Raw genomic sequence first — 13,124 nt, 5'->3', positions numbered from 1 at the left:
TCTTGACCAATAGGCTTATTTTTCTGGCTACATTCCACACGTATCGACTGCATTAGTCAGATGGTCTCTTGCAATAAAAGGGTTTTCTGTTTTTTGAGATTTCTAGAGGTGTGTCGTATTTAAGGAATAAATAGTAAGAAGGAAAAAAATCAAGTATTTTTCTTTGTCCTTTTTTTTTTCCCTAAGGTGGCCCACCTCCTTCCACAGTCAGCCAGTCTGCTCCTGCGACCCTCCCTGGAAATCTTCCCTCTAGCAGTCCTTACACTATGCCTCCAGAGCCGACCCTCTCCCAGAATCCCCTCTCCATCATGATGTCCAGGATGTCCAAATTTGCCATGCCCAGCTCTACACCGCTCTATCATGATGCCATCAAAACTGTGGCCAGCTCGGATGATGACTCCCCTCCAGCCCGCTCCCCAAACTTGCCACCTATGAACAGCGTACCAGGTAAGAAACCCAAAGAAACATAAGCCCAAGCTATCAGGCAATGGGGTGATTTTGATGGAAGCTTCATCCGATGAAGATGGTGAGAGGGGAAAAACCTTGGAGAATATATAGCCGTGGGTCCTTTTAGAGGAAGGCAGTTGTAATTCCCGGGAATGGGGAGATGGAAATTCTCCCTGCAACCAGTTTTTCCTGCCCAGAAAGTGTCTGTTCTTCACAAAGTGTCTAATCTGGAGAACGCTTATGTATGGGAGAAACTTCCACTCAAGCAGACTGGAATTACTCGTGCGAGTGAAGGCTGCTTATGGGAATAAGGGTCAGACCTACAACATCTTATCCAGAAGAAACCATTCTTCCCCTGTCTTAAGAGCCTTCACAGGTGTGGGGGTTTGGTTTTCTGACACTGAATGGTCTGGTCTTTTCCTGGGTTTTGTGGATTGCCTTTGTCACAGAAAAGAGTGTTGGAGCACTTTCTCAACGCGTGCATCTTTCCGTATAGGGAATGTGTAACGGCAGGTCACCTCAGCCAGCACTGAGGGGAAACTGTCCTGGTCCCTACCCAAGAGAGTTAAAGGGAAAGTGAAATAAAACGTCGCCCTTTTGGGCTGTCTTGTGGGTGAGCGTGTTTATGACCAGTCCAGTCCTCGCTGAATGTTCATGAGTACCTAGATAATACAAGAGTAGGCCGTAGCCCCTCCACCCAGTGGAATGAACACAGCTGCAGGAGGGGGGTGAGCAGATGTTTCCCGAGAGCGGTAACAAATTGTTGGTGAGTTTACCTGTAGCTTTGCTGCCTGTTGCACATGGTAGCGATCAGGGTGGCTGAATATACCTCCGTGAGGCTGGCTAATTGAATAAGTTCGTGAGGATAGCTCATTAACCCCATTGATCGCTGCCGCCTAGTCTCACGAAGGTTATCTGATTTTTAAAAGGAGGTTCAGTCACCTCCCAGTGGACAAGTGTCCATGTGCTGATAATCAGCCACAGATGTGGTTGTTACTGCCTGCATCATCCAGCCTGCCAGGGAAGTAGTGAAGGCATGGATGGGATGGAGACCCCACTGGCAGAGCAGGCTTTAGTCCCTTTTTGATGGGGCAGCGACAAGCTGAGGGAGGCAGCCGGGCAGGTGGCATCAATTTTCTGGCTAAAATGGCATTTTCCAGAGCTGCTTCTGATGTTTGTTTTTCTTGTTTCTGTGTGTGGACCCGGTAACCTTGCAGCAAGCTCTCTGATAGCTTAGTTGATTGTTATCGGCTGTTATCTAAATGTGATTCCTTGTTTCTTCCCTAGGAATGGGCATTAATTCTCAGAATCCTCGAATTTCAGGTCCAAACCCAGTGGGTCCAATGCCAACCCTTAGCCCAATGGGAATGACCCAGCCTCTTTCCCATAACAACCAGATGCCCTCTCCAAATGCTATGGGACCCAATATACCTCCTCATGGGGTCCCCGTGGGACCCGGCCTGATGTCACACAACCCGATGATGGGGCACGGTTCCCAGGAGTCTCCAATGGTACCTCAAGGACGCCTGGGCTTCCCGCAGGGATTCCCTCCCGTACAGTCCCCTCCACAGCAGGTGCCATTTCCACACAACGGGCCCAGCGGTGGACAAGGCAACTTCCCAGCGGGGATGGGCTTCCACGGAGAAGGACCTCTGGGGCGTCCCACCAACCTGCCCCAAAGTTCGACAGATCCAGCACTTTGCAAGACTGGAGGCCCTGGCGGTCCAGACTCCTTCACTGTTCTTGGAAACAATATGCCTTCGGTTTTCACTGATCCAGAGCTGCAGGAGGTGATCCGTCCTGGAGCCACGGGAATTCCCGAGTTTGACCTGTCCAGGATTATCCCATCGGAGAAGCCGAGCCAGACACTACAGTATTTCCCTCGTGGGGAGGTGCCGGGCCGCAAGCAGCCCCAGGGTCCTGGGCCTGGCTTCTCCCACATGCAGGGGATGATAGGAGAGCAGACCCCGAGGATGGGACTAACGTTGCCTGGCATGGGGGGCCCCGGGCCTGTGGGAACTCCGGATATCCCTCTTGGGACGGCTCCGTCCATGCCAGGTCATAACCCTATGAGACCACCTGCCTTCCTGCAGCAAGGCATGATGGGGCCGCACCACCGCATGATGTCACCAGCACAAACGGCGATGCCTGGCCAGCCCGCGCTAATGAGTAACCCCGTGGCTGCCGTGGGCATGATCCCAGGCAAGGACCGAGCCCCTGCGGGGCTGTACAGCCACCCAGGCCCTGTGGGGTCACCTGGTATGATGATGTCAATGCAGGGCATGATGGGACCCCAACAAAACATCATGATTCCCCCCCAGATGAGGCCCCGAGGTATGGCTGCTGACGTTGGCATGGGAGGATTTAGCCAAGGCCCTGGAAACCCAGGGAACATGATGTTTTAAGCTGCTACCATAAGACTGGATGTTCTGATCCTTGTCAAGATGAGATTCCAAGTCCTGAGGGCTTTTTTGGGAGCTTCAGGAGTACAGTTTGGCCATGCAATAGGTGAAAAGAGACCAGAGGATGCTTTGGGAAATCTCGAATGTATGGAATTACCTGAAAAAAAAAAAAAAAAAGAAAAAAAATTATTCATTTTAACAGGTTGTTTTTTTTTAAGATTTATTTTTTAAAAATTATTTTTGTGGACTTGGGTATCCCGTGACGGCACCTGCTTTGAGAATCTGTAGCTGTATTTTGAGAATTGCCATTTGTCACAAGTTGCACCATTCTCTGTATGTTTACGTCCTTCGGACTGGCTTCTCCCAGGACTCTCGGTTATTTTTGGGGTTTTTTGTGTACTGTACTATATTGTAAAAGGGATTTTAGCAGAGACTTTAGTCTTTGGGGTGAGAGGAGAATGGGATTCTAGGCTGTTTACTTTAGGTGGAGAATCCATCTTCAGAACTTCGGACTATTTTCCTTCAACTCCAATGTATAGAAAAACCAAACTACGACCTCAGAGCAGAGTATTAATGAAAAGCACAAAAAGGAACTTAAGTTCAGTGAGGGGAATCTTTTAAAAGAAATAAATAATAAGTTAAGGACATATTTTTCAAATTATGGCGTGCTGTCCAGCACCTTCTGTCTCTCCCTCCCACTCTTTATTAAATAGGCTTCTCTCTCTCTCCGTCCCCCTTCTGTCTCCTCCTATGGCAGCTGCAATACATTGTGTTATTTTGGGGAGTAAATCTAGGAGAGCCTCTCCTCACGTGGGGACGCTCCCCACTTTTAGGAAGGGGCTGGACTTGGACACTGTTACATCCTACAGTAGTCTTCTCTCACTGTTTCCTATTCTCCTTTTCTTAGAAACCCCAAGTGATTTTATTAATGTGGGAGTGGAACAGACACTAAAAGTTATCCAGGATTTTTTTGTGGTTATTTTTTTTTTTCCTCCCCAGCGTAAAACGTTCTGTGTAACCTCCATTAAATTTGGTACAAAACCACTCGCCAGGGCTGTGGTGTCAGAAAAATAAAATATATTGTTTCTTACAAAAATGAACTGTCTTCTTTATCCACTCCAGTTGTTTCTGTGTACATCAGACATCATCTGGCCCTGTGACTCTGCTCTTCCTTGTGATCACCACCAGCCTAGAGCCCAGGCGGGGTAAGCTTCGGCAGCTCCTAAAAGCCTGGCCAGCAGGCAGCTGTGTGCGCCTCACTTCTCTTTGCTTAATCCTGAACTGAGCTGCTTCCTCCTCCTCCTCGGAGCGAGGATTTATTTTGGAACACCCCAGGGACCACAGTCACAGTTCTTCCCTTCAATTTATTGAGGGTTAAGGAATAGATGAAGCTTGGTGTCTTCGTCACTTCCTCCTGGTGAGTGTTTGCAGCACTACAAGGGACGTGGTGTTGAGCTTTCGTCTGCAGGGCACTGGGGTTGTGTTCCCCCCCCTGCCTCGGGGCCTTTGGATTGGGTAGTGTCTCTGAGTGCCGGCGCTCGGAGGCTGAGGGAGTGAGGAACCGATGAACTTCAATAACAAGGGTGAGAGAGAAATGGTCAGTAAGCAGATTTTTACCAAGACAACCCCGCTGGGTAAATTGTTGCTTTGCCACGGTGCTCATCGATCACTTCCTAATCCCCTGTCTTGTCAAACTTGCCTTTTGAGAGAATTTTGGCAAGAAGGTTTTATGGTTTTGCCTACGAGGAGTGAAAGACCGGACGCTGAAACGTGGGTCGGGAGTTGAGCCCCGCTGCTGGAGAAGACCAGGATGAGCCGCGTGTGGATCTGTAGGGCGGAGCGTGGGCTCCGTGGTCTTTTTTTGTAGGGAGCGTGTCATTTCCAGTAACAGCAAGTGGAAGTGAAGGATGGAGGTTATTTTGATGAGTAGTTTCCGCAGAGGGCTGGCTGTCAGTGTGAGAATCACGTGGGGAATGGCTGTCTTTTAACATACTTGTGCGCGGGAGTTTTTCAGAGTTAACTGATCCTTAATGGGTGGAAAAAGCACGGCTGTCGGCGTCCGGCTTACCGACGTTTCGTTGCTAGTGTTGCATGGCTTCGCTCATGTTGTACCCCTGGAGGCATGAAAGTCTCCCAGCCTTCTGTTGCCTGCTTCCAAATTCACCTTTGTGCTGTCATGCAAATTTACAGTGTTGTTTTTTTTTTGTGTGAGAATTACTCTTTTTTGACAAAGTGTAGGCTGTCTGTTGTGGTGCTTCCCTCTGACGAGACAAGCAGCGCGCCTGAAGCACGGGCTTGTCGGGGTTTTCGAGGGAGCTGACAGTGACACAGTGAGCGTTATTTCTGTAGAGCGGAGTCACCCCCTCTCTCAACGGGCTGCGCAGCTCCCGTCTGAGGGACCTGCACGGCAACTGTCACGGCGCAACCTTGTCAAGCATTGCCGCTTCCGCCGCAGGCTCCCGGCTGTTCTTACCGTGTCGAACAAAGCAAACTTCTCATTGTAGGAACAACCTGGAGGGTTTAGGTTTTGTAACAGCCTTCCTCAGGGCTTCCTATGCCTGTTGAGGTATCCTGAATAGGAAAGGGTTTGAGATGACTGCGCCTCGCTCTAGGAAAAATTAGCGTAAGGGGCTCACCGTTTCAAAACCAATTGCTAGCAAAAGGATGCGTTTCCAAGGCGTTGGATAGTGAAAGTTCCTGCTCTGTCCGTCTAACTTCAGGTGCTTGGTGTTTGGTGTCTTAACGAGATGTTTCTGAAAGGAAATGTGGAAGATGTGTGTTCCGCGCTGGCGCACGTAACCTCAGTGGCACTGGCTGATGGTGAAGAGGTGTGAATGCCTTAGCTGGCTGCGGTCAGGGAAAGAACCGACTTGGTAGGCGTAGGCTGAACTTCTTTGTTTTGTCCCGATTCTACGTCTCCCATTCTTGCTTCACAAATGAGAAAGCTTTCTAGCTGCCAGCCTTGCAGATTCACCTTGGGTTCTCTGAGTCAGGCTCTGTTCTCTCCCGCGTGCTTGTAATCCGTAGTAGCGTTGACTCAGCTCTGGTAGTCATGGTGCCGTTGAAGACGGAAAGTGGGGGTTGCCATTTTTAGTTTCCTTCTCCTCCCCCTCCTCTTTTTTTTGTGTGGTGTTTAATTTTTTTTTTTTTTAAACTTTCAAATCATCCTCCTCCACCTTTGTTGGAAAGAATGAAGTAGACTTTATTCATACATGCTTGGCTGCTCTTCCTCTCTAGTAACATGGGAGGAAACAGTCTGCTGTTCAAATTATCTCATCCCAGATGGCTGCGCAGCCGGAGCGCGGAGAGACTTAAAAGGTAAACCCAGCAGATGGTGAACTTCTGAAACGCGAAGTAATGCGCCTGCTAAATCAAAAGTTTAAAGTATTTGAAATCTGTTTGTTTTAAAGGAGTAGGCTGCTGCGAACAGGTCAGCTGTGATGTATCCTGGTAGTTTTAAGCAGCATCCAAATAAACTTGAGCTTTGTACCTGTATTGTGGGCTAGCTAACCGACCAAAGAACGTGAGGAGCAAGTAGCCAGCTGTAGGAGTTCAGCCCTGACGGCCTGGCGGTATCCGGTGGGTCAGATTTCAGAAGACAGACCAGGATGCGGGGATCTGATCTACGTCAGCCTTGCTTGGGATGTGGATACTGGTGGTGCTTCTGGTACAACACGCGTATCCTGACTTGGGGTGATGCGGGTGTCTGACCCTTCCTGAGGGCAAGTGTGAATCCTAAACGCTCTGCTGTGACTGCTGGAACGCAGCGTTGGTGGTGCCGGGGCCGGTACGGATATAGCATATGCGGGGCTGAATTTGGCGGTGCTTGGCGTGCTGGCCGGCGGCTGTGCTGGCGTTTGTTCCGCTGACAGAAAAGGCTACGGCTCGCCGGTGGTGGTCTTCTGTGCTCACGACGGCGAGTGCTTTCCTTGTGCAGCCTCCTGCCTGAAACCTGTTCCCTATTTTGGTACTTCTCGAGGGGAAATGATCCGTGTTTGATGTCGGCCTGTACTGAGTAGAGCACACGTCGCTGTATCGATGGGTAGCAATTCCTCACCAAAAAAGGGTGAGTTGTCTTGCACATGTGCTGTGTCATTTGTGGCGCGGTGACCTCTAATTGAATTTTTTTGGAGGTTTTAGCCGCCCCACGTAGTTCCCAGTCGCTGCTGGCAGTGCTGTTTGCTGAGGTAGATGTGCAACACCTAGCTTTATCGTGCTTTTTCCACTTTGAGCTTAAAGCGCGTTACCAGAAGTGTTCTTCAGGCCTTAAGAAGACCCAAACCGCTACCTGGGTTATGTTGGGTTTATTGGCGGCTATCCCAAGCTCGCTATTCTCTTGATCTCCTTTTGACTTTCAACCAGCAAACCTTTCAGTGCCGAGAGGCATAGGTCCTCGTGACTCGTTATGCACTTGGGTTTAGAGCTTATGATTGTCTTTGAGTCAGAGCATGAGCCAGGAAGGAAAAGTGATGCTGTTTTGTCTGGATGTTGGAAATTGTAAGAGGGGATGAGGAGAAAACAAAACCTTAAATTTGACATCTTTCTTGCCAATTACCTGCTATACTAACATTGCCTTAAATGAAACCTGGTAGATGAGGATAGGTTTGCCATGCAAAATGGGGAAGAAATGAGTCTTCCAGGTGTAAGCTGACCGACGTGAGTTAACGGTGCTGGACTGAAATAGCAGGGGAAGCAGACCAACTTGGGTCAGCAGCTCCAGTTTGAGGGAACCCGAAGTGGGACAGCCTAGGGTAAGAACGTTTTGGATTTCTCTTTCTGTCCCTTGGGATCTGTGTCTTTCCCGGTTCTTGCCAAGAGTCACCCTGTTCACGTAAATGCGCTAGTTCCTTGGGAGATTGTCGATTTCTGGAAACTTATGTTCTGTGGTCTCAGAAACACCCAGCTCTTCCCTGATACCCCTTTCCCAGACACCTCGCAGTTGTGCGCCTCATGTTTCCGTGCTCCGAATGCTTTAGGCCGTGCGTAAGGAGGGGTTGACTAGGGCAGAACGTGCTGTTCCTAAGCAAGGGTAGGCCGCTGACTTTTACATAATGGCATTACGCTTTCAGGCTGTATAAAAACTGGGTGGAAAATAGCAATGTTTTTGCTTTTTTGACAGCTTCTAATAGCAGTTCCGCGAGACCTCCAGCGATGTATTTAGTATTCAGATCATTCTGTTCAGCATGCGTCTTGTCAACATGTAATTGTGGTGGGGGCAGGCTAATGAGAGAGTAGAGGTAAATCCAGCCCACGCTTCTGGGAGAAGGGAAGGTAGCATAGTGCCTCCAGTCACATACCTGTCGATGACTTAAATTAACATCACTGCTCCCTGAGGAGGGGTAATGCAGAATCTAAACTGCAGGGCTGTTGTAGTAAGCGGTCCCCTTGTTTTAACCTTTACGTATCGCAAAGAAAGCAGGTCAGGATCCAAGTTCTGCTTACGGATTGAAAAATGGGGATTTTTGGCAACACGGTGATCCATCGTACTGCCTTACAGGGAAAAGCATCGTCATCTCAGCTAGGAGGGCTTCTGCGGGCTACGCTGGCGTATTGCTGTTTCAGCAAGCGCCGCCACAACCTGAAGTCAGTAGCAGCTCCCCGGACTCCATGCGTAAAGCATGTTAAGCAGAGTTCACCCGGAGTGCGTGTTCGTGTACTTTTCCCGCTGCTGGTTGTCTCGCGTGTCGGCAGCAGAATTTCCGTAACTGCAGGAGGTTGGGAGGCTTCCTGTCCCTTCGGAGGGGGTTTTGTGCACACAAGAACGCCCTCGAGAAGATGGGGTAGCGAAACGCTGAGCGATTCGGGAGGTTTGTCTGCGGAGCGCAACCCTCCAACGTGACGAGAGAGGGAAAGGCACGGTGGCTGCCGCAGTGTGCCGTACATAAAAGCAGTTGGTACGTCAAAGCTCTCCAGTCTGGTAGCCCAGGGCAAGCTGGGCTTCATCCCACAGTCCCAGCGTATGAGGAACAGGTATGTTTTCCCGCACACTGCTAAAGCAGCAGGGAAATTTTAAAAGGTCTGTGCTCCCCCTTGCTGCTTTCAGCCTCTCTCTGCTTTTGTGTGGCTACCTCAGAAGTGAACTCTGTTACGCCCCTTCTGTCATCTTTTTTTGACAGTGAAAGGTGACACTGTGCCACCCTCTGTCTGGTAGGAAATTGTCCCCCCATCTAAAATACCCTTAGAACAGGGAAGGCTGGCTGGAATATAAAGGAGAATAGTCAAAAGATTGTGACAATAAACACATTTTAATTTAAACCAACTTAATCGCGAGTCAGTTTGACGATGTCCCCTCCACTGGGGAGCACAGGTTACTGTACTCCTCTGGACTGACAGAGTACTGGGAAAGAACTTCCAGAAAGTCTTCGAGTGGGCAGAGACCTGCTCTACATCCTTTCACCACTTGCTCCTGCAAAGGCAAGGAGACACAATCACAGATCCGGTGCGCTGCCAAAGCCCATTTTTGCCGATGCGTTCCGCGGCAGGGAGGTAGCTAGTCGAGGCAGAGGTTCCTCGAAGTCTGTGCCTGAACTCACACTAGGTCAAGGGCCAGCTCAGCGGAAAACGGATCCTGGCTACCTTTGTGCAGCTGTAGGTGTCTCACTCCGTTACCTGGCTTGATGGCACGCTCAAACAAGCCTTGTTTCACAGCTTCACACGCGTGCGCGGCAAAACCCAGAGACCAAGGTTTGTGCGAGGGATTCCCCTGGGATCTTACCTCTCCATGGTAAGACAGGCGAACAAACCACTCTTTGGACTGCCGGTGCTGGTACAGTTCCAGGGTCACGTCTGCAGCGTAAGGTGGCCACTTGCCATTGAAGGTGCCCAGGGCCACCAGGAGAGGAATAAGGGTAGTGTCATGAGAGGCATAGAGAATGAGCTTTCTGATAAAAAGGGAAGGAAAAGAGGCAAACAAAGCACACCTAAAATGTTAGCTGTGTTCCCCCGTGGATAGACGGTAGCGCTTCTGCAGGCAGATGAGCGCGCAGTCTCTCCACCCCACACGTTCAACATCTCTCTGAACCAGCTTTTCACGCTGGCAGCAAGTCAGAATTTCTAATGATTAGAGGAAGAGATCTGCCCTGTACCTGGCTTTTTCAGCTGGAGATGAAGGATCTACTGCTTCTGTCATGTTCTTCTGTAAGGTATGGAAAAGGAGACCAATGCTCATCTGAAGAACTTCTCTATAAAAGAAGCAGAAATAGGTCTACTAGTTTTTTAAACCATCAAACCAAGTAACTTCAACCATCTGGGAACCTGCCTTTCTCTTACAGATCGGTAACACGCACCGAGTGCGGCTGACAACTGTGAAATGCAATTCCTATGGATACTTTTTGTTTGTGCAGGGATTCTAACGGGATTACAGGCTGGGAGAGGTGCTAACAAGCAGTCTCATGAGGTGTGGCCCACGCAAGGGGAACTCTGGCAACGCCTTGATGTTCTCCATGCTGTTCTGTTTCCCTGGCTGTGATTTCTGGAGGCACGGTTTTCAACTAGGGAAAAGGTGACTGGAGCTGACAGCAAAACGGCAGCCGAAGCGGTTGGGGTGTTTGGTGGGAAGGGACAGGATTCAGGAAGGTGGCAGCTGTATTTAAGAATTGGTTTTTATCCCTGTATTGAGCAGGGAGGAGCTCTTTAGACAAATTCTGGTATGATGAAAATCCCCTCTACCTGAGGAATACATCAGTGGGAAGGGAGGGTGAGTGTGACTGAGGCCCTCCTGGCTGTTGTGGGAGCGGGGGAAACCAGTCTTCCCGTGCCTGAGACCTCAGATACAAGTTAAAGGCTAAGGGCTGCTGCCCTGCCAGAAAAGGCCTGTGCCACCACCTGGGAAGAGCCAGAGAGCGCGGCAGCTGCGAACGAACCCCAAAGGAAAACGGCTGCTAGGTTAGGAGCTCAGCCACCCCAGCTAACAACTGCGGAGGAGGTAATGAACTGCACGCAGCAGCAGATTCCTCTGCAAGTAGTTACATGAGTGCATGGCCTGGCATCACCTCTTCCACTCGCGCCAACCCTTCACAGCTCAGCTGTGCGGGTGCCATCCCTGGGACAAGCTTCCCAGGCTGGAGTTCAGACTGTAGTTGTGCAGCTGCAAGGGCTGCCTCGCCTGGGCAGCCTCTGCGCTCGGGCTGGAAGCATCTCCTATTGTAAGCCCAGAACTCAGCCTCCTCGTTGTGGACTCCTTTTTCCTAGCTCATGTTCCTCACTCAAGGCCCTGGACTTTACGCCGAGATGGCCGAGGCACAAACCTCGGGGTGTGGGGGATAAGCCTAAGACAACCCCTAAGGCTGGAGGCGTGGATGCAGGCAGTCACCTTGAACCGTCTTCCAGAAGGAGAAGCAGCGAGTCAACGGACCGACGCTCAACTGTCTGCTGAAAGTTCCTCAGCGCGGGGCAGCTCGGCAAATCGTGGGCCTGGAAGAAGATGCGGCATAACAACAGGGCTCGCCCCGGCCTGATGCCAGCCTGAAAGCAGGCAGGTGACCGCCCGCAGAAAGCGGCTCTTCATGTCGCAGCACCTGTACCACAGTGCCACGCTACGGTATTCCTGTGAGGAGTTCCGGGATGGTTTTAAGCAGACAGACAGGCCCTACGCACCAAAGGGATGGAGGTTTGCTCTCGAGGATATGTTTCTGTGTGAAGGGAACGCGGCGCCTTGAGCTCGTCAGCTGGCAGCCAGACCAGTTAACGGTAACGCCAGCAAAAGGAGGTACTAAGAGGGGGGTACAAATATGCCCAGCTCTCAGTAGCAGACGCAGTCTGGCTCACGGGTAGAATGCCGGAACCAGGTGACTCCGTGCCCGGAAAGGGAAAGCACGGCAGCTTTGTAAGGGCAAGGCCCAACAGCGGTCTCAGCTCTACTTCACTGCACGGGGAAGAGAGGGCTCACCTGCTCAGCACGAATGTTATCAAGGAGGAGAAAAAAGTCCACAGACGTATCGTCATCGATCCCCATCTTCTCCTTAATTGTTTTCAAGTCATCAGAGATACCTGGCTGTTGCAGAGCATTCTTCAATCTATGCCTGTCAGGGAATTAAAAAAACAAAACAGATCTTTTCATACATCAGACTGGGTATCTTTTGGCTCTTTCTGTGATTCCAGCCCAGCGGAGTTGCTTCACATCAGTGAGTGGAAGAAGAGAAGCACCACAGGACACTGAGGGGTTCCGGATATTGGGAGTCTAGGTTGCAGCGTGGACAGACCCAGTGTCTAGAAGTCAAGGACTGGAGCTGGCTTTCTGCTCTCACAGGTTGGTGGCGGGGGGAACTGAGATGTGAACGCCTCAGAAGTGGTTCCCATAAACAAGGGCTGTGTATCAGTTAACAGATCTGGTCATGCTGGAACTGTACAAGTCTGTGTCTTCAGGCCTTTACCTGCCTCATGAAAGAAGAAAGGGTAGAAGCTTTGAACTGACTGCTGCAAGAAAAGGGAAACACCTTGATACTCACTTGCAGCGTAAATTCACCTCTCGCTTTGTTAGAAGCCACTTGCCTCCACACCGTTTTAAATTCTATTTTTAAATGTTTAGCTGAGAATATCCATGTACTTCAAGCAAAACATGTTGCATAGATCTTGTTTCCTCTGACCCTGATCTGTTGGGGAGGAGGTGGGAAGTGGTTTGCTTTTTATATTTTTTAGGAACAGCTCTAGTGTCTGTTTAAAATCAAATGTGCTGGAAGCTCTGGCACAGGTAGCCTGTGAGCTGAGGCAGTGCTTCTTACTGTAGCTTAAAAAAATACACCCAGATGTGGTGCTCGGTGGTGGGCCGCAGGGAGAGGGAGCGGAAGAGCTCGCAGTTTTGGACTGCCACTGTCCCGTTTCAGAGAGCTGATGTTGCTAGAGGCAGCTGTCCCCGCACCACTGTCAAGAACAATCCTTTGCCCGCAGCGCCCAGCATTACAGCAGGAGCTTTTGCAAGCGAATTCTGACAACTCCTGCATCTTTGACAAAAAATATGCTCATGTATAACCCACCAAACTGTGGTAGGTTTGCCTCTCTTTGCTCAGTTTCCACTCCATGCCCAACCTGGCACAGGCATTCAGAGTACCTGACTGCAAACATGAGTGTTCCATGTAGGATGTTCTGTATTTTACTTCACTGGTCTCTGTTAAATGTGTCAAGGCAGAGTGTATTTCAGTTTCCACAAGGTATAAATCATAGAATCACAGAATGGTATGGATTGAAAGGGACCTTAAAGACCATCCAGTTCCAACCCCCCTGCCATGGGCAGGGACACCTTCCACTAGACCAGGTTGCTCAAAGCCTCATCCAGCCTGG

General features: G+C 50.2%; 2 protein-coding genes across 2 annotated transcripts in view; one reads left to right on the top strand and one right to left on the bottom strand.

Annotated features, from left to right (window-relative positions):
* The first annotated feature begins 1,769 nt into the window (after window positions 1–1,769).
* Window positions 1,770–3,939, top strand: BCL9 (B-cell CLL/lymphoma 9). Its single transcript, XM_010149998.1, has one exon. The coding sequence runs from the start codon at window positions 1,791–1,793 to the stop codon at window positions 2,850–2,852; it is 1,062 nt and encodes a 353-aa protein (XP_010148300.1). The 5' UTR covers window positions 1,770–1,790; the 3' UTR covers window positions 2,853–3,939.
* Window positions 3,940–9,120: 5,181 nt separating this feature from the next.
* The window catches only part of ACP6 (acid phosphatase 6, lysophosphatidic), a gene marked incomplete at its 5' end in the record, with an annotated part of 6,867 nt that continues 2,863 nt past the window's right edge, over window positions 9,121–13,124 (bottom strand). Inside the window, 5 exons of the mRNA XM_010149999.1 lie at window positions 9,121–9,255; window positions 9,565–9,730; window positions 9,935–10,030; window positions 11,161–11,261; window positions 11,737–11,869. Coding sequence (XP_010148301.1) covers window positions 9,121–9,255; window positions 9,565–9,730; window positions 9,935–10,030; window positions 11,161–11,261; window positions 11,737–11,869 — 631 coding nt within the window. The remainder of the gene's footprint in view (window positions 9,256–9,564; window positions 9,731–9,934; window positions 10,031–11,160; window positions 11,262–11,736; window positions 11,870–13,124) is intronic.

The sequence above is a fragment of the Eurypyga helias genome, unplaced genomic scaffold (assembly GCF_000690775.1).
Source record: "Eurypyga helias isolate BGI_N326 unplaced genomic scaffold, ASM69077v1 scaffold45294, whole genome shotgun sequence".
NCBI classification, from domain to species: domain Eukaryota; kingdom Metazoa; phylum Chordata; class Aves; order Eurypygiformes; family Eurypygidae; genus Eurypyga; species Eurypyga helias.
The sequence above is the reverse complement of the archived record's forward strand: the minus strand, read 5'-3'. Positions and strand labels throughout refer to the sequence as shown.

Bases quoted from the DNA above. Each gene is read 5' to 3' on its own strand.
- BCL9 (XM_010149998.1), top strand. From the start codon at position 1,791: ATGCCAACCCTTAGCCCAATGGGAATGACCCAGCCTCTTTCCCATAAC.